The sequence below is a fragment of the Fukomys damarensis genome, unplaced genomic scaffold (assembly GCF_012274545.1).
Source record: "Fukomys damarensis isolate Sample0158 unplaced genomic scaffold, DMR_v1.0_HiC HiC_scaffold_16, whole genome shotgun sequence".
Classification (NCBI taxonomy): Eukaryota; Metazoa; Chordata; class Mammalia; order Rodentia; family Bathyergidae; genus Fukomys; species Fukomys damarensis.
The window spans coordinates 105932587-105957765 of record NW_022900928.1 but is presented as its reverse complement, the minus strand read 5'-3'; the positions used below and the strand labels follow the sequence as shown (position 1 = coordinate 105957765).

At 35.9% G+C, this 25179-nt stretch overlaps 1 protein-coding gene across 1 annotated transcript in view; it reads right to left on the bottom strand.

Annotated features, from left to right (window-relative positions):
- The window catches only part of Pard3b (par-3 family cell polarity regulator beta), a 1085411-nt gene that overhangs the window by 152024 nt on the left and 908208 nt on the right, over positions 1 to 25179 (bottom strand). Inside the window, exon 24 of the mRNA XM_033763978.1 lies at positions 12462 to 12764. Within this exon, the coding sequence (XP_033619869.1) occupies positions 12462 to 12764 (303 nt within the window). The remainder of the gene's footprint in view (positions 1 to 12461; positions 12765 to 25179) is intronic.

Here is a 25179-nt window from a genome sequence, read left to right as displayed (position 1 = left end):
GAAAAAAGAATAAGATAAAACTATAAGAGCGAGAAGCAATTTAAATATGTTCAGGGACCATTTTCATCTCCAGAATTAAGGATTATTTTGATGTTACATCATTGCCTCTTCTCTTTTACTTTCCTTTTTAGTTTTATTTTAGGATTCCCTATTTTTAATGTTCATACAGAGATTTCTTTAACTGAAATACCGAATAGTTTCTTTGGTGTGAAAAACTATAATAGTACACAGGATCCTAATGAGATAATTAATAATGTGAAATAGGAAATAAAGGGCTAAAGGTGTAAGGAAAGTGGGAAGGGTGGGGGAAAGGTAATAAGGGAGAGGAAAAAAATATGAGAAATTGAAAAAATGGAAATAAAGTGTTTGTAAATGGGGAGGAGAGGATGGGGTGAAGGGAGGGCAGGGACAAGGGGAAAAATGAGAATCAAGACCTATTATGTAAAGGTACAGAATCCCATTGATGAATGTAATTGTATTGTATACCTAGATTGTACCAATAACCTCAATAAAAAGAAAAAAAAAGAATGTACAAAAAAAAACTAAGATAAAAATTGAATCACATAAAATTCTTGGTTTATAATTCTTAAAAGAAGAAAAAAATAAAAAGGATAAGCAGAAAATACAGAGTATGATAGTAGATTTAGAACAAATTATATCTGCAATTTCATTAAATGTAAACAGACAAAAATTTCTACAATTAAAATATAGATACTCCTGATATAAAAACAAAACCTAACTATATGCTTTTTATAAAAGATACATTTTAAGTAAAAGGTTCTAGAAATATTGAAAGGAAAAGGATGATATAGATATACTAAGCAAACATTAATTAAAAGACAAATGTTACATCTTTATCAACTCAGTGAAGCCAGTATTATTCTGATAACAAAATTAAGAACATTATAACATAATAAAACTACAGATAAGTATAGATGTAAGAAATCTTATCAAAATATTAGCATAGAATTAAGTAATATATAAAAACTATATATCATAATCAAGTGAGCTTTATTTTAGGGATGCAAGGCTGTTTCAATATTTGAAAAGTAATAAATGTAATCCAACTTATTAACAGGCCAAAGAACAAAATTATATGATTATGTAAATTGAAGTAGAAGATGTACTTAATAAAACTTCATATCAGTTAATGATAACTCTTAGAAAATGAAGAGCTTCCTCAACTAAATAAATACATCTACAAAAGAGTACAGCTAACATCACTCTCAATGGCAAAAGACTGAATATTATTTCTTAAAACCAGGAAAAAGGCAAGCTTTTCTTCTTTTACTGTTGCAATTCAATGTAGTGCTGGAAATTCTAGCTGGCACAATAAAGCAAGAAAAGGAAATAAAAGCCATATAGCAAACAGTGGAAGATATAAAACTTATATTCATGTAAAAACATTCAGGCGATTATTTATAACAGTTCTGTTTGTAATAGCCATAATCTGTAAATGACCAAAACACTCCTCAGTAGGCCATGTTTAAGCAAATTGTGGTACATCTACATCATGGGATACTACTCATCAGTAAAAAAGGAATGAACTATTGATACTCACAACTTGGGTGGATTTTAAGGGCATTGTGCTATGTAAAAAAGAGACAGTCTCAGAAGGTCACATACTTCCCCAAGTATATGATTCCATTTATGTAGCATTCTAGAAATGATGGAATTCTAGAAATATAAAACAGCCTAGTAATTGCTGATATTTAGTGATGGGGGTGGCGGGAAGGGTACGTGATTATAAAGTGGTAGCATGAGGGATATCTTTGTGGTGATGGAAATAGTTCTGTTTTGATTACAGAAGTGGTTACACAGACCTGCATGTGTAATAAAGTAGCACAGAAATATACAGAAACATTGTAATAAAGTATTCCTGGTTTTTATTTTATGCTATACTTGTGCAAGGTGTAATTACTAGAGAACACTACATGAAAGGTACAAGGAACTTCTCCCACCAACTTCAATTCTCTGCTAGGGAACTCATATTAAACTCAATGGCAAAATGGTGTGAAAGCTCAGATATTAGTACAATATTAGCTTAAACTTTGAGAGTGCCAGAAAGTGTTTGCTTTTGTATATGTAAACACGGTGAATCCTTGTAACAACACTCTGATATAGGTACAATGATTATGCTCATTTTATATACATGGAAACCATGCCAGGGAAGAGGTAAATAATTTGCTGAAAGTCACACAACTACACTGAGTAGTAGAGCCAAGATTCAAAATGAGAAGGATTGGCTTCAGAAACAAAGCTCCAACCACTAAATGTTCTCTCATATGTAGATCTTCCTTTCTTGTTTCCCTGTGGTCTATTTCCTGGCTCTGAAATTTTTATGTAAATAATAATGAATATGAGTATTATGCACAATATCATGCATACTATGCTTAGATCATGGTTTAATGGGTATCAAGGGTAATTCTGGCTGTGAGCTGTTCTTGTCTTTTATCTGATTTTAGAGAAACTATGTTTTTTGCTCCTTGTGGTGAACGCATGTGACCTGACAATTGTCCTCAGGGCTTGATTTTTCATGAAGAACCCAGCAGAGGGAGAAGTATAAGGATATCCCAACAGGCTTTGTTCCAAAGTTAAGCATGGCTCAGGTCAGGCCTCCTACCCACCTTGACCCAGGAAGCCCACTGCATCTGCATTGATGAGTGTTACCTCTCATGGCTGTACACAGAAGTCTTCGCAATCGTGAAGAGAGGGTGTGAATAATGGGCACATTTGAGGGGATCCAGAGTGCTTGCTCAGGATTGACTTAAGGTCTGCACAGAGGACTATTTCTCGTTTGGTGCTTATCAATCCTCAGTCAGCTCTCCAGAGGGATACGTATTCCACCACATATAAATATTAAAACATCTCTTTAAGATGTTGGATATTTATGAGTGCTAACAAAACCATCTTTTACTGCCCTTTCTCATCCCACTGATTATTTATTGTTTGGAAAGATAAATACAGGAAAGCAGTTGACCTACCCATGCCTTATTCTTGATCACATGTTGCATTAAATGAAGAAATTGGAAAGAGGGTGCTTTGGAATCTGTCCTTAGTGTTGGTGAAGACTATGTAAGCAAAAGGTGTGTAGCCTAGCCTAATAGATTAATGCAAACCACAGGTCACAAGAGGCCTAGAGTACTATGGTAGATCAACACAAAGCTGCTACAGAGGAGGTCAAAGCCCAAGGTTTCTGATATATTTTTGCATCCCCACAGATTAGAATGGGTTGCTTAATATATAATAAGCATTTAATGATTTACAGAATAAATGAATAGGGTAAGGATGTCAGGCAGGTTTTAGGAGCAAGCATGTTCTTTGTACATGCTTAGTGGTTTCTAACTTTTATTTGAAATCCACAGTGAGATGTATATTTTGCATTATTTTCTAGTATTCAGGTACATATGCCCTGAATACCTACATATGCACATTTTATTTACACTTATAACTGAGACAAAAATATGAACTAACTCTTACATACATTACAATCTATGAAGTTACATTTTCTATTCTATTTTGTTAAAAAATGTCCATCGATTCCACTAAATTGAAGCTAAGATGTATTAATAGATTATGACCTACAGCAGTGATGGCAAATCTTTTAGAGATGCAGCTGCAACTCCAAACCCACCTATTTATCACAAAGTGCCAACTCTGCAACTAAATCTGAATACTGAGGTTTTAGTTTAGGAAAAACCACTCATACATGAACATGTATTGTCTTAAAAGTAAAATAATTAACACACGCACCATGGGTTCGCCACCACTAACCTACAGATCGAAAAATCCTAGCAGAGCTAGAAGCCTGCACATAGATTTTGGAGTTAAGTCTGGGTTGAATTCTGGCTTTTCCAACCTGTGTTATCAAATTTTTTTCATGTCTCCATTTTCTCACTCATAAAATCAGAGAGTTCCCACAGAATTTTTTATCTTTCTAAAGCATAAATCTGTGTGTGTTTGCTTTTTTTAATGGGCTCCCTGTTGTCCTTGAACTATCCAACTGCCTTATCTTGGAGTATTTGGTCCTGACCAACATGGTGGGCACTGACCTTCACCTCTTGCTACTGGAGACCCTACTCACACCCCCCACTGCAGTGCTTCTGGCATTAGTGTTTATCTACATGTATCAGGCTTTCTCTTTGGACCTTTGCGCATACTCTTCTACCTACTTGATTTATTTCTACTTGTTCCTTAGGTTATAATAAAAAGACTTCTTTAAGGAGACTCCTTTAATAATACTAATGTGCATTCAGTGTTCCCCTTCCTTATCTACTGCCATAGCATCTCTGCCTCACTTGATGGCACATCATCATCATTATTCCAAGTTGTGAACTGCATCCTTCTACAAAGCAGGAAAGTCTGACTCCGTTCTACTCTTGCTGTTTTATGTATCACTGAGGATACTTCATACATCCCCTCCAACTTCCCTCAAGCAAATAGAATTATTAAGAGGCATATATGCTAAGATTCAAGTCACTTTATAAACATTTAAGTCAATGTTTAAATGACAGCTTTAAGAAATTAGGGTAACTCCTTGGCAAGCATTCATCCAACACATCCACTTAGTACCAGGGGTTAGGATAGGGGATATTCTTGGAAATAGATGGTCACTGAATATCAGCGTTTCTTGCCTAGTTCCTGCATACTAAAAGGCAAGGTTGTCTACATTTGTCACCCCTGGAAGCTGACAAATTAGTCTGATATAACTCTCGGAGTCCCAAGAGTCGTGCTCTCAGAACATGGAAAAAAATAATGAGAATATCAAGTTTTAAATGGAGAGGGGATGGAGGAGAGTAGAGTTAATGGTATATCCGTTACTACTAGCACTTATCTGGTCATAGACATTCTTTCATTAAGATATTTCTCATTATTGGTTAAAAGTCACTTAAAGTGGATGGCAATATGTTCTACAAAAAACTGGTTGCTTTGTTCAACTGATGAGATAAAGCTCTATGGAAATAGCATTTATCACTGTGATTCTCAAACTGAAAAATGAGAGTACATTAGCTCTATTGTAGGAACTAAAAAACACATCTCTAAGAAATTTACTGTATTTACTGTCCAAGTCCCTGTACACAGCTTCTACAAGTCACAAGTGAGAAGTCAGAGATAAAACGCTATTAAACTAAATTAATTTAGGGAAAAGACTGTTGACAAACAGCAATATAAGCATGAACTGTATATGACAAAGCTTTGGTTAGTGGAATACTAGCTCTCTGAAACTAATGCTGTTTGTAGAAGAAGAAATATCAATTGCTCCACATTGCCCAAGTAGCACAAGATATGTTCATATCCAGCTATTGACACCTGATTACAGTGCTTTCCTGTTAGCATTATTTTTCATATCTGTCATTACTCTTAGAATTTTCCCAAACAAACCTCTTCTGTGATCATGGAAACTAAGAATGTATATATCCCAGGTACCTTTGTTAAGTGATACTAGACATTATTCAGACTGAAATATTCTGAGGTATAAAAGATGGTCTACATAATGAAGATAGCTTCCCACAGGGAGTTCATAAGAACATATTTAACCAAAATGGCTATGTACCATTAATCTGTAATGTTTGCATTATTAAAGAGAAGTGAAAGAAAAAAAGGAGAGAAGTCATCTGGAAGTAATCTGCATGTGGATTGCATGCAGTGAGTCCCTAAAAGCCATTTGAAATTCCTTTGTCCTTGACTTTGTTTACTGGCAAGATGACATGCTATTTCTCAATAGCATCCTGCATGGAGAACTGATCTTTTAATATCAATTTTGCCAATGAGAAGTTGTTGGGGTTTTCTGGGAAATCTTTTTAAAAGGATGCACCTGACTAGAATATTCCATTGGCCTCTTGTCCCCTTTGCTTTCTTTCTCCCTAGAGAGTAGGCACACAGTCCAAAGCTGCAACAGCTATGGTGCAATACAAGGATGAAGCCCACCATTAAGGAAGGCAAGGAGAAAGATGTAAAGAGGCCACCTATGGCGGGAGCAAGGGTGACCTGAATTCCATAACAGATAACTCTGTTAGCTGAGTTCACAGTCAAATAAGATCTGATTTTCCACATAGTTGTTATTGACAAGTCTTCTGGGGAGCATAGAACTTGGAGATCCCATTATTTAGACAGTTTTAAGCCCAAATCCAAATCAAATAAACATTTAAATAAGGTAGCAGAAACATAGTCTTAGTTCTGATGACCAGCTTAGGTATACCTAAAGAGATATGGTCTTTAAATACAGCTCAGTGTTGCACCCTTAATTTATGCAAATGATATAGATGATGTAACAGAATCTGATTTGATTTTAGTTTTATCCCCTCACTTGCTTTTCTATGTCTATTTTTTTTTGTTTCTGATGACTACAATACACTGGCAGGAGTTAGGGCTAGAGATAGGAATAAATCATTAGCCATGTGACCATGGAAAGGATAAAATCTAACAGGTTCCCAAATGCATGACTTTAGGGGGCAAAAGCTAGGTAAAATCAATAATATTTCTTAAATAGTTATATATAGTTCAATAACCTTCTCAATACAGAGCCCAATAATACATTATAAAGTCCACCTGTACATAATCCGAAAGCCTTTCTACAGAGTTTTAGTTAGTATTTATTGAGCCAGGCAGTAAGCTAATTTCATTTAGGCCACAAACAATCCATAAGACATAGGTTATTCTCTTGTCTTCATTGTATAGTGTAGATACTGGGGCTTTTGAAAAATTAATACATTTGAATCAAGGTCTTAGACCAACCTATAACATTATATGTTTTCAAAATTAAATTAATTTTCAATTTCATGACTTTTAAATATTTTCTATATACCTGTATTCTGATAGAACACATTTGGCTGTGGTTATTTGTTTATTAAATAGTTTCAGCTACTAGACTGAGTCTTTTCAGGGCTAGGATTGTTTCTAAATTTTTTTGTATGACTTACAGAATACAGCAGATTCTCAATAATAGTTTCCCACAAGTGCTGGTGAAAATACACTGGGGAATATAGGTCACTTAAGGAGAATTTTGTGTGCTATTTGCCACTTTAATTTCATAGTTGCCATATATTGGTCAATAAGTATTTGATACACAGATATTAAGAGCTTAGCCTTATCCAGGACCACAGAAACATTTACTTTGTATGAAAAAGTCTCAACAGACACAATATTTATGAATAACTGGAAAACAATAAAGTTATCCCTGATTCTTTAAGAGCATGCAATTCTCTTTTTTGTCAAGGTTGCATGATGGTAAGTCAAGGGATTCTCACAAACATGGTGTATCTCAACATCAGTAAGACATTTGATAAAGCCTCCATGATGTTCAGAGATGAACTGGAGAATGCAGGGTAGATAATAGAAGACTAGATTAATAGCTAAGTGAGGATCCCAAAGAGTGCTGATTAATGGAGGTCACAAGTAATGAGTTGCAGGGATTGTACTTGACATTGATCAATGATCTTATCAATGACATAGATGAGCACAGTGATTAAATATGCAAATAGTACACTCTGGTAAGAACAGCTAATACTGTATACTGGAGGACAAAATCAATACTTTTAAAATATCTTTATTGGGTACAATAATGGGCTAAACTAACAAGTAAATATTTAACTTGGATAAAGAGAATATCCTATGTTTAAAAAGTTAATTGCACAAGTATAGGCTTTTGTAAAATATTTAAAAGAATCTGGCTTGATAACTATGGAAAAAATAGAAGTTTTAGTTGATAAGTGCAGATAAGCTGATACCAACAACTGATGTAAAAGTTTAGGTAATATTAATAAGTGTAAAAGATTAAGATCAGACACAAAACTCCCATTGACTTCTGACCATATTTGAAATACAGCATCCAGTTATGCATAGCATGTTTAACTTAGCCTGAAACTCAATAGATTTGTCTATATTCACAAAATGACTACCAAGAGGCCTACAGGTGTGGATTATCACATAAGTGACTAAAACAGCAGGGTAGTTTGTATTGAAGAAATGACTATACAGTGAATACCTGAAGGTTATGTGCTATGCTTTCTGTGTCCTTATTAAGGCCTGCTCTGAGCACACAGTGTGAGTGTGGCACATGTCAGTCCAGTAAATGACTGTTAATAAGGGCAGTTAGAGCAGTCACTGGCTGTTCATGAGGCTTTGCCTTCTGTGTCCAGGTAGGGTTGATCCATGATCTACAGTAAATATTGTACAGTGACAGCATTCAGGCAGATACAAAGTGGGCATTTCTGTATCACTTACAGGGATCTTAAGAGTGAAAAATGAGCCTGATGCTGGGGGGTTTAGCTCAGTGGAACTGCACCTACCTCATAAGTGCAAGGTCTTAAATTCAATCCCTGATATATATATATAAAAAAAAAGCCTGATGAGTTCTTGTCATATTTTTGTCATTGGGAGTAAACTGTCATGGGTCAAGTGCCATCTCCCACAGAATTTTGTGCAGAACTTGCCTCTGATGAGTGCTATGTGAGGGTTGACCACTGAAGGTACCATTTAACTATAAGATTCATCAAACCATTCAGCCAAAAATACTTCTGGGGAACCAGTTGCCCTAGGAAGTGAAGAGATAATGATAAGCCAAAGCAGACAAGGCAACCACCCCTGTGAAGCCTGGAGTTGAGGCCAGAAGTCCCCAAAGCAGTCTCTGTGTATCCTATTTGGGGCAGAGGGATGGAGAAAAAAAATATTGGAAGCATCACTTACATTGCGAGTTTTACAATTCAGATAGGACAGTGGGTATCCATTTGGACTCCCAATTTAAACAGCAAATATTTGTTGAATTATTTCCACAGAGATAAGATATGGCATCTTGGAAAAGTTATTTACTGAATCCACACAATAGTCATCTGGAAGAGAAGTGGACCCCATTTGTCTGTTTATAAAAGCCATGGTTTAAGTTGAGAGAGCAAAAGGATACCCACCTTCTTATCTGAGGACTCTACTAGTTTCTTTAATTAGGAAATGACTGTGCGGGTCTAGATGAAAGTGTGAGGTAAGGAAAAGAACACTGCACAATTTAGAGATATACAATAGTTCTAACTTCATCCTTGGGGTGAGTTGCTCAGCTTCTCTGGGCGCTTACTTTTGCAGTGATGGTACGAGAAAGTTACTCTGGAAGTCTCTGAATTGTTAGCTCTGAAATACTTTCCCAGAACTTCAAAGGTGAAACCATTTTCATCCTATAACCCCGCTCTCTCTTTAGCCCCTTATTTGCTAAGCTCTTATCTCCTTCTCTTTCTGCACCTACTGAGCTTCCAAAGTTGTTCTGTGTCAACCGATGACCCTCTTATTCATAACTCTGTTTTGAGTCTTCCTCCCATTGACCTGTAGGGCACTTAAGAGCATCAGTTGAATGCTACCTACATCTTATGTTAGTTTTAAACTAGATTTTTGGCTGCTTCTTGTTTTCTTTTGTTTCCAATGCCACTGTTACTTTAGACCCTTGTCATCTTTTACTACTGTAATCTTATCCTAGTTTGTCTCACAGCCTTACCATCTTTCTTGGCTTCATCAAGCTAAAAGAGCTATTTTCCCTAAATACAAATCTATCAGCTCTTCCCAAGTTATGATACTTTAACAGCTCCTATTGTTCACAGGGCTGGAACATGTATTAGTAACCACTTCACACATGACACCGGTCATTTTTTCTGGAGCCCAGGGAAGATACCTCTATTCAGAAAACTTCAGAACTGTTCTTAACCCAGACTTCTAGATAGCTGCTACCAATCAATAAGTGTCAACATAACCCACAACCTACTCATTCACAGACTGACTGTCACCTGCTGTTCCGTCTCATTTCCTATCACCTTCCTTCCCAACCAGGTACAATAATTCTGGGTGCTTCTGAGTTTAACTAACAGGCATGCCCTTTCCAGACACTTTGGCATTGTGAACGGCTGATTACTCTGTATGTAAACAATATTCCTACTGCATCTGCTCAATGCTTACTAATCTTTCAAGAGCCAGTTCCAATATCACCTTCTTTGGGAGGCCTTTCCTGACTAACCTGTGAAGAAACAAAAGCTTGTTTTCTTCTACTTACATTGCGATTATCCATTTTCACATGTGCTGTCCCTTTCTGACCAGAATACAACTTTCTCTGCACTGAGACCATGTAATAATCATCTCTGCATCTTCCCTAGAGCTTTTTACAGTAGCTAGATCACAATAGGTGCCAAATGTGCTTACTGAATGAATGAAAGACTGAACAAATGGATGGCTAAATGATGGTGTCCTCCACTGTATATAAGATAGGTTTACAACTCCCTTTACCTGCATATGATCACGGTTGGGAAAACCACCAAAGGAAATCTTCCTAGATTTACTAGACACAGAATTTCATTAATAAAAGGTGGCCCTAATAGTACCAATTATAGCAGCTAACAGTATCAAATGCTTACCAGGTGCCAAGACAAAAATTGTTGGCTTTCTGACTTTAAGAACAAGGAACAGAGAGAATTAAGATAATTCTGGGTATAAAGAGACACCCTTTGCAGCTATCCAAAAATATAAAAATAGTCTATAAAACTCCGCTGAAAGCAGCTTTAAATTACTGATTAACACAATGGGGGCAGGGGGTTGGTGCCCAGAGTAAGAACCTATTATTCATATAGATGTCTGGACTGGGCAGTAAATAACATTTTTTTTCTAATAGTATTTTATAGTAGTTGCAGTTAAGATTATCCTTAGAAATTCCTTTCCTGGTCAAATCTACCTGTGAAAATTAGCACAGAACAGCTTGTTATATAATGCCTCAAAGAATAATTAAGATCCAGTGAGAAAAACAAGCTTTAAGATAAAAATTGGGGGTGTGGTAAATTTTGATTTGTTGTATGATTTTCTTAGAGATGTAGAATGAAAATTAGTCTTTTGGGTATAAGAAGAACACAATAAAGAAAACTGATCCTGTGGTTTAGCCCAGAATTCTCCATATGTACTTGACTTGAGAACCCTTCTTATAGAGTGCTTTGTTTTTATTTCCATGGAATTAATAGTGGGAAATACTATCTTGGGACGTCCCAAGTTACTCTGTGCTGGGATTCTAGCAACAGATCTTTGTAAAGGGGGCTACTATGAAGACCTATCTGATTTAGGGACAGGAAGATTGACTGCTTTAGGCCAGAATAGACTCAAGCATAGTGTTATTATTTATGTGATAAAATCCAACCTTATATAAAGGCTGGGGAGAAAAAAGGCCAAGTCCCAATCAATCCTTGGAATTAGCAGTTTAGTTATTATGGCTGTATCACACAGTCATAGGAATTTATATTTTCATTTTGTCCCAAAGAAAAACTTGACCATCTTTCTTTAATATCATCAACCGGGAAGCTTGACAGTAAGGATTAAAAATTGCTCCTTCCTTCTCACTTGGTTATTGGAAAGGCTCTGAAAGGTAATCAGTCTTGTGAAGCTACACTTTACAGTCTGCATAAAAATGCCATGATTTCCCTTCCTCTCTCCAACCTAATTGAAAGTGCATAATATCATCCAGCTGGGGAAATGTAAACGGTAAACATATGCAATATATCATACTATCACACAAAAGCTGGTTACTAATAGGAAATGGTGGCTTTTAGATCCCTAAGAAATCTGGAAAATATGTCTCTTTTTCATCTAGAATGAGAGCTCCTTGCACAAGCCACATGTCCTGTCACCTCTCCCTCCAGACTTCAAGCAGCAATCAGATTGCAGCAAGGTCAATCAACTCCTTGCATGTAAATTCCAGGGTTCACCTAACAATGCATAGTGACCAAAACTCTTTCAGGTCATTCTTTCAAGACACAAGCATTTTACTTTTGGCAGGAGGTGGGGTTGGAATGATCTTGTTTCCTACCTACTTCAAGTGTCTTCAGATGGTCCTATTATGTCTTTCCTTAGTTGTCTAACCTAAAGATCTGTGGCCTTGTCACTTTCTATCTTTCTTTATTCCATCAAACTCCCATTCCCAAGATGGTCTCCTTTTCTACTTCTGATCATCCAGGAATACCTATATAGGGTCATATTGTTTTTAAGCATCAAATCCCAATTTTACTTTTCAAACTGCCCCGTATCTCTATAGCAACCTATAACTGCACTTCAATTACACCTACTTGGAAGTCATCATTTTTTCTTCTCTGACTCCTCACCTCTAAGTGTCATGCCATCTTCTTAAAAAGCCTTTTACAATATGGCTCTTAGGAGAAAGGACAATATTCCTTGTTTTCATCATTCATTCTCTGTCAGTATTCCTGCAAAAATTGTTCCCTGTTGCACCATGAACTTTACTACTACCATTCATTCATGCCACCTTATAACTGGCTATTGTTTTATTTTTGATGGCTGATACCTTACAGGTAGGTCAAAGTAGCACTCTTGTCTAGGGCACCATGTCATTTCAGCTTTAATAGATTGAAAAATATATTTTTATCTGCTTCAGCAGTAGAGATGACTTGAAACTTACTGAATAAAAACTACATTCATCTTTCACTAAGTTTTATTACCTGTCAACTGGAGCTGGTGGATTATATGGCTTGTTGACTTTGGCATAGAGACCTTCTAAGTGATCCCTCTCTGGAGACAGTGGACGGTCGTCTCTAGGGTAACCAAATGGTCCAGTCCGAGGAGGAGATGGAGATCTAAAGACATTTGCTGATGCACATGGTTCCCGAAAGTGGTTCACTCTGGCATAATTGGGGTCCATTTCATCATCATCCATGTCATGCACTGATCCAATTGTAGCAGTAGCATAATCGAGAAGACTTCTTGCCTGCTTTTCTCTTAGCTCTTGATGTTTTGCTCCAATCCTGAAAAATGTAGAAGAAGTGGCAGACTAACGTGAGTTTTATATGCTAATACAATGAAATACTCACCTGAGTCTGTTAATTCTTGTCATTCACATAGCTGCTACTTCTTGCTTACTGAAGATCACACTGTGTAGAAGTCCTGACAGCATAAGAGGGTTAATCTTACACCTGTGACCCTTATTTGTTCTGGGGTCTTTATTTTGATAGTGAAGCCATAGATATTTTGACCTCTTGCTCACTCATACTGGGCTGATAACAATCTTTCCTTACAAATGGAAGGTATTTGTGGGAACAGTATATCTCTGGCTTGATATTGTGGAAGTCTTTCTTGGGACAGGGATGTATGTTAAAGGACCTATCATAATCTTACATTTTTTCTATTACTTCATTATTTAGTGTTCTGGAGTTCCAGTGCATTCTCCTAAAGCAAAGAGTTTGCAAAGATTTATTTAAATATGGAAAAGAAATACAGAACAAGGTGTCTAAAAAGCAACGGGATCAGGGGTAATTTATAAGATAGTCTAAGTTTTTTGGTTACACAAATGGGGATCATTGTGTCTCATTATATAGGAGCTAGGGACAGAATAAAATAATGAAGAAATTAATAGGCTCCTGACACAGATGAATTGGCACATATTAGTGAATTAAACACCATTATTGGCAGAACTCCCAGGGTCTAAAGCCTGAGGTGATATTACAAAATGCTACTTCTAATCAGGGCCACTGTATAGATTGCTCAGATTGGAGTAGAAAAATATACTTAGGTGGATTCCAAATCTATCAGAATTTGGAGAATTTGACATTTTATGTGTGAAGTGTTAAGATTAGCTTCCCTAAATTCCCAGTTGGTGATAAACTGGAAAGGTCACTGTGACGTACGGTTGGATAGTGGCACAACTCTATGATAGTGAGGGGTCTTCAGCACTAATTAGGAAAGAGTTTAACCTTGCATCACTGGGCAACAAGATGCAGTGAGATGCAGAGATGAGAGAGTGAGGTGATGCTCACTCAGCGCTAAAGAAAGATGTCCAAGAAAGGAGGGGAGATTAGGGGATACCAAGGACTGCAGGCTGGAAATGTAAGATCTGTGTGTGCCTGGGACAAACTGAGAAGGCCTGGCTGAGTTACAAAACAAAAGCTGAAACCCCATAGCATCTTCTCTTCAAAGAAAAAATGGTTGTTTTTGTACATGACAGCTAGTTTTATTTTAAAAAACATCAAGCCCTTTGTAAAAATCTTTAGAAGCCATGATCTTTCAAGGTAGTTTCTCTTTTGGTAGGACAGCATTTTTTTAAAAAATATTTTTGAGTAGAAAGGAAGAGAAAAGAAATCGAACAGGGGAGAGAAAAAGTAACAAAGCAAACAATAAAAAAAGCATAGGATTAAAAAAAAACCACCCCAGCATCTCTCCTCAAGTAACAACAGAGGAAAACGAATGCCAGGATATATTATCATGTATCTCCTTTGACTAGGCCAAACCATGTACCTCACGTACAAGTAATTAGAAGAATTTATATTTTTGCTAAGGCAGCTTCAATCTCTAAGGGATTTTGAATAAGATGAAAGGAAGATTACACAGTAGGGCACCCATGAAGGGGCCTTACTTGTCCTCTTTCAATGCATGTTAGTCCTAGATTCACGGATGTTTGTTTTGAATAATTTCTGATAAAGAAGATAACCTGATGCATTCTGCAACAAAACAATCTTTCCAGGGATGGTGCAGACTCGGTTATCAGAGAATGCTTGCTGCACTATGATGATAGGGATGGATTTCCATTGCAAATAGAGCAAAGGACATCAATAAAGTTAGGGGGTGGGATTCTGTGTGGTTCCTCTCCTTCATAAGTGGAATGCCTTCGAGAGAAATCATTCAGTAGAAAGATGAATATCTCACGGCTGTCGCATGGGGCTATGCTTGTGTGTTAGATGAAGAGGAAAATACTGAGCTCGATTTTCTAAAATCATAGAAATAGATCACTGGAATGTGTGGTTCTTATTTTGTCCCTCTGTTTCTCAGGGGTTTTCTTATTAATTAAGCACGCTGTGTATTTAGAGATTCTCAGATGAAAAGAAAAGTACTCTGTGGAGGCAAAGCAGTATTTTATCTTTTTTTTTTTTCTAAAACAAAACCAAATTCCTCCCTGATCCTCTCTGCACCACTGAATGTTGCAGTAACTAATTTCATATTAATCACTCAGTAGGTGAAGCAGTAATTTCTCTGAACCATCATTATTATGCCATTTATCAGAGTTTCTCCATGTGGGGGAGGACAAGGAGTCTCTGAAAAGGTGTGTGGAGCACAAGAGATTGTCTCACAAAAGAAGTGTCAAAAAAAAAAAAAAAGATTTTGTTTTTGTGGTTCTGACTTCCCCACCCCCAATTTCCTAAGAGAATTTTAATTGTTTCTAGTCATTTCAACATGTACATCTCCTTAAACTTGGGATTACAACCTGTTAAAATATATATTTTTCAAAATAGCCTTAATACTATGTCCCTTTTAAATTCATGGTACCATACTACTGGTTTCTTCATTCTCCTGAGCACACTGCTTTTGAATTATTTAAATTCTCCTTTACTCTCCTTTCTTATGAAAATACTGATGTTTGTTTTCTTCCTCTAACACCTCTTGGAAGGTCTTCTCTTATTTCTACTTCTTTAGCCACAGTTTAATGTTCAGGTTTTTACATTGTCCAGATCTGTACCATGCAATACGGTGGTTATTAGCAGTGTGCGGCTCTGAAAATTTGAATGTATTAAAATCAGATTCCAACATTGTAGAAAGCTTTGCTGGACTATGTTAATCTAGATAGTTTTTGGCATGTCACCTCATCCTAGTCAGATCTATCTATGCTGCTATAATAATCTTCCTTAAAGTGGACTCCCATTGTGTCTCGGTCAGATTAAGGGTCTCTACTGGGAATTTATACTAAGTGATTGAGTGTGATTACTTTCCTTACCTGCGTAAAAGTCTAAGTGAATAACTGAGAAACTGGGGAGAAAATTCCATCCACAACTGGATTAAAAAATGGACATAATCTATTTTTCAATGAAATTGGGACAGCAAAAGTGGGAATAAACCACCACCGGATATATGTTTATGTCTCTAGAAGGATGTATCTTTTCTTCAAAGTCAGGGAAGGTGTTGAGGAGCATAGATAGGAAGCTTTTCCTTATAAAAAGTGAATGCACAGACAGGAGTAGAGGCCTCGAATTGTGGGCAAATCTTTGTGAGGAGCCAGCTGCTGAATGGAGGAGAGGCGGGTCTAGGAGCTCTCTGTTCTCCTAGCAGTTCCCGTCCTGAGGAAATTTTCTGGAGGTGAGATGATGTGAGGAAAGTGTCAACCTACCTTGTATTTGAAAGGCAGAAGAGCAGAGACAAACCCTAACTCATCAAAATGAAACCAATCCTCCAGGAGATTTTACTATGCAGAGGATCGATCTCTTGTTATGACCCGTCTCGCAAAATCAAAAACTATAGGGCACAAACTCCTACGGCAGTGCACGGGACAAATTTAGAAATAAGATTATTTTGAAAAATCACATTGAACTGAAGCAACAGGTAACCTTAGATCACTACACACATACTATCTAACAATATTTTATCATGGTTTTCTTTTCTTTACCTTTCAAACACTGTAGAACACAAATTTAATTTAATAGGTCATATAAGCCTTAAAATTAAATACAATAAGGGGAGAAAATATTAGAGCTTATTGTATGTAGAAAGCATAATTATTGTGTATTGGAGGTGAAAAAAAGTTATCCAAAATTGAGGCAAATTCACACTGGCTTGAAACATGAATAAAGGCAAAATAACAACATTTTCAAACACTTAAAACACGAATGAAATATTATACTTGTTAACTCATCTTGAAAAACTAATAATGAAAAGCAGCCAACCAAGAATTGAGTCAAAATGAAAAATTCAACCTGATTTCTCTGCTCTGGATGTCCTGCAAAATTGATTTGTTGAAACATAATCCCTATTATGATGGTATTAAAAGGTGGGGCTTTTTGGATCTTGAACTTCCCAGCCTCCAGAACTGTGAAAAAATAAATTTGTTTTTTATAAATAGGCCAGCTTTTAATAACTTGTTATGGCATCAAAAACAGACTAAGACAACGATCAAGCTGTAGACTGACAATATATCCATTTACTTATAAAGCTAAGTCTAAACACTATGGGAACAATAATTACATAAAAATGTAAGCATTATGTACTCTGACAATATAAAAATAATGTAACTAATGAAAATCAGAAGTCAGAAAGAGGTGATTTAGTAGATAAGACTACTACTAATTTCTTTACTTTGTAGAGCAGGTATCAATAGTTATACTTTAAAGCTAATAAACTAAGAAATAGAGGTTTGAGTATAGTAAATATAATTACAAAGGAACCACCAAAAGAATAAATTATTAACAGGAGAGAAATAAAGCAAACCCTGAACATGTAAAAGAAAATAGAAAGCAGTAAACATGTATCAACAAAATAAGTTGATAAAAATTATAACAATAGTAAATGAGACTATTTTCTTATGCTATTATAATAGTGAAAAATTGAACACTTCCAATGAACATCAATAGAGAACTACAAAGCATTTTTCACTTATGAAAACTAGAGTAACAGTATACATGAATAAAATGTTTATAAATTGTATGTAATATTCTTGAATAGGAAATTGTGGAAGGAGATACAGTATCTGCCTCTAGAGAGTGAAAATGGACATAGGCTTCTATCTTGCCACTATTTGAAGTTTGAGAAGACAGATGTTAAAGAAAACTTTAAAATTTTTTAAATATGAAAAAGTTTCTAACAACTGTAAGTCATAATGAATCAAACTTTAAGAAAAATTAGACACCAGCAGTCATTCTTTGTCTTCCATGCCTGGTTTTCATAACTTCACTGTCAACTCAGTTATGATAGTTTTCATCAAAGCACTGTCCATAGGGCTTATGTTCGGTCCTCTCAGATCAATTGGTTTCATTAAGAGAACCCATTCTGCAGCATTCAAATACTTATTCTAATATTCTCCAGCATACAGACTAAACATTCACATATAGCTCCACACTGATCTTAAAAATCCATCTCCTCTTCAGATGACCTGTAAATTTTCTACTAATATTAAATATTACATAGTTACATATATCCTTGATCCATGAATTTATTTTATGTGAATTTCTGTATCTTAGTTTCATTTTATAATAAAAGGTTAAACTAACAAAGAAAGATATAACAGGATTTACCTAACCAAAAATTTTTAATATTAGGCACATAGACTTTATAAAACTTTGACAGTAACTTTTACTAAATAAGTTCTGTTCGTAGAGCTGATACACATGAATATCTCAAACCATACTGTTTCTACCATGTTACGTCCGTACACTGGCATCAAAAGTAAATCTTGCATCCCCAAGGCTATTCATTAAGTTTGGTCCCTCCTTCTGGCTGGAGAGCCTTATACCTTTCCACACGTTGGACCAAGGTCGCAAACACAAAACAAAATAAAAACACTTTATTGACTCATTCTAGTAGTCTGCTTCCACAACTAAACTACTAGATCCTTATGTTGTTATGTAAGTTTCTTTTTGCTAATTTTTGGTTGACATTAATTCACTCAATATTTGCTAATATTACACAATATACTAGAAAGAAAAAAAAATACCAAGTATCTGGATCACTGAAGTAATTATGATTCATGGAAACAGGTGTTCATGTCCAGTGGGTGAAGGTCAATTCTCCCTAGGAATTTTGAGGCAGTAACCCAAGGGCTGGAACAAAGGCAGCACCCTAAGGGCTGAATTTTGAACAACTTTTGGAAATGGTGTGAGGTCCTGGTGGATTTGCAATGTTTACCCGATGCTGGAAGATAAATGCCACATGGTAGAAACAGACTGGTTTGAGCTAACTATGGGCAGCTCCTGTACAAAAGAACACATTCAGTACAAGACATTGGCAGGTTTATATATCATGAGTGTGCATAATATTCAAAAATTTTGGTAAGGAAAATTGTACTATGATTTTTTATTTGTTAGTCTAACCTTTTATTATGAAGTAAATAAAAGATTCCTAAATGTGTAAAAAACCAAAACATACACTAAAGAACTGTTATAAAATAAAATGTGTTTGTTCAGTATCACTGTGGTCAAGAAATAGGCCTTTGCCCCTCATCCGAGAAATCTCTGCATTAGTTCCTTTTCTGCTACCACAATTAAATATTTGAGGCAGTCTAGCTTCATAGAGAAAGGAGGTTCATTTAGCTCAAAGTCTGAACAGCACAGTATAGGTTCTAATGAGGGCTGCCCCTGGCTGTGACTGAATTAACAGGGCAATGTCTGGGCTGTGGGGAGGAGGGAGACAGTTCTTACAACAGGAAGCAGGAGAGGCTGGGGTCTCACAATTCCTTCTGAGGCCATGTCCCTGATTAACTCAAGGACCTTGCTCTAGGTGCGCCTTGTAAAGGTCTCACCTCACAACAGTCTTATACTGAAGACTCAGCTTTCAGCACATGAACCTCAGGGAGACATACTTAAAGTACCATTGCACTTCCATGGGCTCCTTTCTCACAACAGCCACATCTACACCTGTACCTCCTTTCTTCCACATTAGGAAGCCTGATTGTTAAGAATCAGTTAACACTAGCATTAAATATCCCTGATTACAACTTGGTTTACTTTTTTGATGTGTGTGCAATTTATGGTATAATAATATTACAATACCAAAACTACCAATGAAATGATTATTATAAGTTAAAATTTTATATGTTCTTGTCACACTTCTCCATTGCTGCAGTTATACTACACCAAATTGTTAAAGCCCAGAACTGCTACATTGTACTTCTGTTCAATTTTCATTTAATACTAGCTGTACAATCAACTATTCATATAAAAGTAAACATTTTAATTAGGATCGACAGTCCTCTGTCTATGAATAATGCAGTCATTTACGAGGTTCCTCAAGAATACCTCAAGGGGATGATACCTCTTAGGTTGCTTAAAAATATGCATTTTATATTTGAAAGCCGGTTCAGCTGGACATAACATTTGTGGCTCACTCATTTTCCTTAAGAAATTTAAATATGTGACTCCATTTTCTTATAACAGTGTTGCTACTGCAAAGTTGGATGAAAATCTAAGTTTATTTCCCTTATAAGTTACTTATAAGCCCCTTGCTCTTTTTGCTTATCTGCTCAAAGTATTTTATTTGCTTTCCTTTAAAGTCCAATAATCTTACTAGAAAGGTCATTCTGAGTTGATAGCTCTTTCAATATATACTTTTAGGTGTAATTTTTATGTCAGTGATATTTTATAAACTAGTTTTATTATTACTGTTGTAAGATTCAAGTTGAATATAAAACAGGGGCATTTCTACATACCAATAGTGAGAAATTGGATAATTAAATAAAAAGCACTATTTAAAACAATGCAATGTCGGTAGTGTCAGCTCATCCAAATGGATCTATTGGTGAAATACTATATTCATCAAAATTTGAACAGGCTTATTTTCTAAAAATTAAAAACATGATTTTAAAATTTATTTGGGAAGTTAGTGGATGAAGAATATGTAAAACAATTTTTTAAAATGAGGTTGAAATTGGAAGACTTACCCTCCAACTTCAAGGCCTACTATAAAGCTTTAGATAAACACAGTAGTGGAACTGTAGACAGAGTTCAGCAATAGAGCCACATGCATTTGTGAAAAGATTTACCACAGTGAGGTTCAAACGACTGAAAAAAAGAACAAGTGGGGCTGAAAACTGAGCATCTGTTAGGAAACAATCTTGGCCCCTACACTGGACCATAACAAAAATCAATTCAGTGTGGGAAATAGATGTGAACATAAAGGCTGAAACAATAAGCTATTACAATAAAATAAAGGGTAATATCTTCACAACCTTGGGGCAGGCAAATATTGTTTAGAGAGGACACAAAGCATGAACCATAAAAAAACTGGTACCTTGGACTTCGCCAGACTTATACACTTCCCATGAAAAAGAATAAAGAAAATGATAGGCAAATGAGAGCAATAATTTGCCACACATATCTGTAGCAAGAATTCGAATAAAACATATAAAAAATACTTGCAAGTACAGTTTACCTGGGCAGGTTTAGTATGAGAATAGGACAAAGACTTAAATAGATGTTTCACAAAAAGAGATCTAGAGCAAATGAGAAAATGCTCATGTCACAGATCATCAGAGAGATCTAATCCACGAGATGTCCTTACTAAAACAAAAGAAAAATGACAACACCAAATGTTGGAAAGGGTGTGGAGCATCCACAACTTCACATGCAGCTGGTGGAAGCATAAATGGCATAAACCCATGGGGAAGTGGCCTGCAAACTCATTCAAAACTAGACATATAACCTTGCTATGACCTAGCCAATGACCTCTCAGGTACTTGCAAGACAAATGATGACAGATGCCTACAAAAATCCTTGAGTAATGTTTGGCAGCATTATGGCAAAAAACAGAAATATAAGGGGTAATTGAAAAGAGTGGTGAGTATTCAAACTTTAAACTTTAAACATTTTATTATAGTTTAAGGTACATCGTCACTAAACTCCTTCAAAATATTCCCCCTCACTTTCAACACACACATACCCCATGGTTCTTTCCACTCTCTGAAACATTTCTGGAAGTCCTCTTTCATGAATGTGACTTCATGGGATGTGACTAAAAATACAGTGAATGCTACTGCCGAGTGACATCCAATAGAAAGATAGGCTCATTAAAACATTATGATGTAGCCTCATCCACCTTATTCACATGACCTGCACCAAAGTCAAAATGACCATGGAAGATACCTGTTTTTGAATGGATTCAGGGCATCAAAGCAGCCACAACAGCACAATCAAAGGCATTCTTTATGACTGCTTCAGAAAGTGGCAAGAACAATGGAAAAAATGTGTATGAAGGGAAAGTACTACGGCTTGTATCTAGACATCCCCCTAAAGCCTCATGTACACGTAAGTAGGGCTTTTGGGATGTGGCTGGGTTTAGGGTGTATTAACAAGGATTAAGATGTTTGATAACTAAATTAGTTCAAGGATTGGTTAGCATAGCTCTGGGTGTGGGTAATGGGAAGGCACATCCTGGGTATGGGTGGCGCCAACCAATAGGCTTGAAGCCTGAATAGAATAAAAGGGAAAGGCTGTCTTGCTTCTCTCTGTCTCCTGCTTGCCTGGCCATGGACAGTTTCGCTTGTGCTATGCTGCCCTGCCTTGGAGCCAGATGACTATGGACTGAAACCTGGACATACTGGGAGCTAAAATAAACCTTTCTTTCATTAACTAGTGGGTATCATGTATTTTGTTCCAGCAACAAAAAAGTGACTAAGATGGAGAGGGGAATGCTCTGAGGCTGATAACAAGGGCAATGTATTACTGTAATAAATTTGTAAAACATTTAATACCATATTTGTCAATTACATCTTATATTTTAGATGTGCATCGACAGAAGAATGGGTCACCAAACCATGTTCTATTTATACAACAGAATACAAATAAGCAACAGGAAATAAATTGCTAAAATATCCAGTAACAGAGATATATCTTAAAGTTACTATGTTTAGTAAAAGAATTAGGCAGAGAAAGGAATTACTACATATTTCTATTTATGAAAAGTTCTAGATCATGCCAAACAATCTCAAGGTGATAGAAATCAGATTAACTTTTTCACTGAATGGGGAATATACTGAATCAGAAAGGACAAGAGGGGCACATGTAAGTGACAGAAATGTTCTCTATCTGACATGCATTTGAGGGAGAGAGAGGGGGACAGAGAATATTCTGTTACTCATTTATAACCTGACCATTTCACTGTATATAAACTGTATCTCAATTTAAAAAGAACTTAGGCCGGGTGTGGTGGTGCACGCCTGTAATCTCAGCACATGGGAGTCTGAGGCAGGAGGACCGCTGTGAGTTCGAGACCAGCCTGGGCACATAGTGAGTTCCAGGTCAGTCTCAACTACATAGTGAGACCCTGTCTCAAAAAACCAAAAAAAAAAAAAAAAAAAAAAAAAAAAAAAAAAGAACTTAAAACACAGGAAGAACATGAAAGCAAAAAATGCTGCTTATGCCATTTATATCCTTTAAAATACATATGGTAACAATACATCAAATGAGGGCTGGGGATTTAGCTCAGTGGTTCTGTCGCCTGCCTCATAAGAGCAAGGACCCAAGTTCGATCCCTGGTGCCAAAAAAATAAAAATAAATAAAAACAGTACATCAAATGAGTTAATTCTAAATTTATATAGATTTAGTATTTTCTTTTTAAATCTAAAAATAGTTAATAAAATAAATTAGTAGAACATGTATAACTTGCTAAGAAAATATTTATATTGTTTACAAAAGCATATCTCTTCTCAAGTAATATCAACACTTTCAAAGTAAAAATTTGAAGGCCAGCTACTGGTATTGATAAACACAAATCATTCTGATTGAGCCATAAACACCTTCTCTAAAGATTAGACAACTTTTTACAAAATTTTCCATTCATCAGTCAACAAATATTGAATACCGACATGTTGTAGGGTCTTTTTGTTTTTCATTGAACCTGGAGATTAAGTAATAATATATATTCCTTCCCTTGCAGAATTTTTATTCTAATAGGAGAGAAGGAGATATAAAATTTGGAACTATGTTCTTATTAAGTAGCATAGAGAAAAATAAAACAAGTAAAGCTAGTAAGTGTTGGGGATTAGATTTTTAAGTATGCATGGAAAGGAAAAGTACCAATCACAATATTAAATGAAAGCCTTGAAGAATATAGGATTTAAATTACAGGATAGGGCTGGGGATTTAGCTCAGTAGTTTTGCCACCTACCTCACAAGTGCAAAGACTCATGTTTGATCCCTATACAAAAAAAAAAATAAATAAATAAAAATTTACAGGGTAACTGGGGGAAAAAGCATTCCAGGCAGGGAGATAGCAGGTAAAAAGGCCCTTAGATGGGCAAGTGCTAAAGCAACAAGGAGGGTAGTGCGAGTCAGTGAGGAATTGGAGGCCAGGGAGGAAATGAAGACCTGGATAGTGATGGGTCTTGAGATCCATGGTATCATTCTGGCTTTTTACGGTACTTAGATGGCCAGCCAGCAGGAGATTTGGAGCTGCTAAGTGATTCAATCCAACTATAGTATGAAGGGGTCTCTGACTGATATAGACTGAAGGTGGTAGGATGCTGGGGCAAAGGCCAAAGAGGGAGCCCTTACAGCAACCCTGGAGAGAAAAGGAGGTGACCTGGATGAAGATGTAGCAGTGGAGATGATAAGAAGTTGTTGGTCCCATGAACTAAAAAGTAAACTAGATTAAAAACGTGATTGTATACTCAAGACTGCCTTCCAATCACCCCAAATTTGGAAGGTTTTTTTTTCAAACACAGACTATTTTATCCAGTATTTCATCTATCTAATAAGAAGAGCAGATAGTAATAATAACATTTGTGATGTATTTTCTTCTGATTATATAACTTATTCTTTCAATGTACAAAGTCTCTACTTGATGGAGGTAGAAACTAAGGTTTAGAGATGTTAAGCCTTTTCCAAATTCACATTTGCTAAAAGATAAGAAGTATATTCCTGAATTCTATCCAGGTGTTTAATTTCAATATTAATATCTATTTTGTTAATGTTAGACTAGATATAATCTGAAAATGATCACACTATAAAAATTAATATAATAAAAATTTATAATTATCCAAAAGTAAAGCTAACAGTATAGTGTGTTCCATATCTATTATCAATTCATATCTATTACCCAATTCATTATTAAATGATGATCATGATTACATCACATTTTAATCTATTTCTCTATTAATTTTTTACAAAGTAGTTTGAGTATAAATCATAATTCTATATCACCTACTTGTTTTGGAAGGCATATCTATAATCATGAGTGTTTTATTTTGTAATAAGAATGCCATTATCCCATTTAAAGTTTTATATTTCCTTTTATAATTTTTTAAATTTTTTGGTACTGGGGATCAAACTTGGGACCTTGTGCTTTCAAGGTAGGCAACAGAACCACTGAGCTAAATCCCTGGCCCTAAAAATTTATATTTCCTTGGTATCATCTAATAACTTGACCATAAACAAATTCCCCTAATTGCCTAAAAATATTCTTTCATAATGGTGTTATTTGAATCAGGGTCTATAAACTTTTTATCCTTTAAAGTTGGTTATCTCTTAAATTTCTCTATAGCCTTAAGTCTATCTAGAACTATAATCTTTCTTCTCTTTGCTTTTTTATCTTGTCCATGCGCTCACGTGCTGGCTCTCTCTCTCTCTCCCTTCCCTCCGCCCACCCCTTACCAGGGATTAAACTCTGGACCTTGTGCTTGTGAGGCAGGCGGTGGAACCACTGAGCTAAGTCCCTGGCCCTTTTTTTATGCTTTTTAATTGTTGGAGCAACTA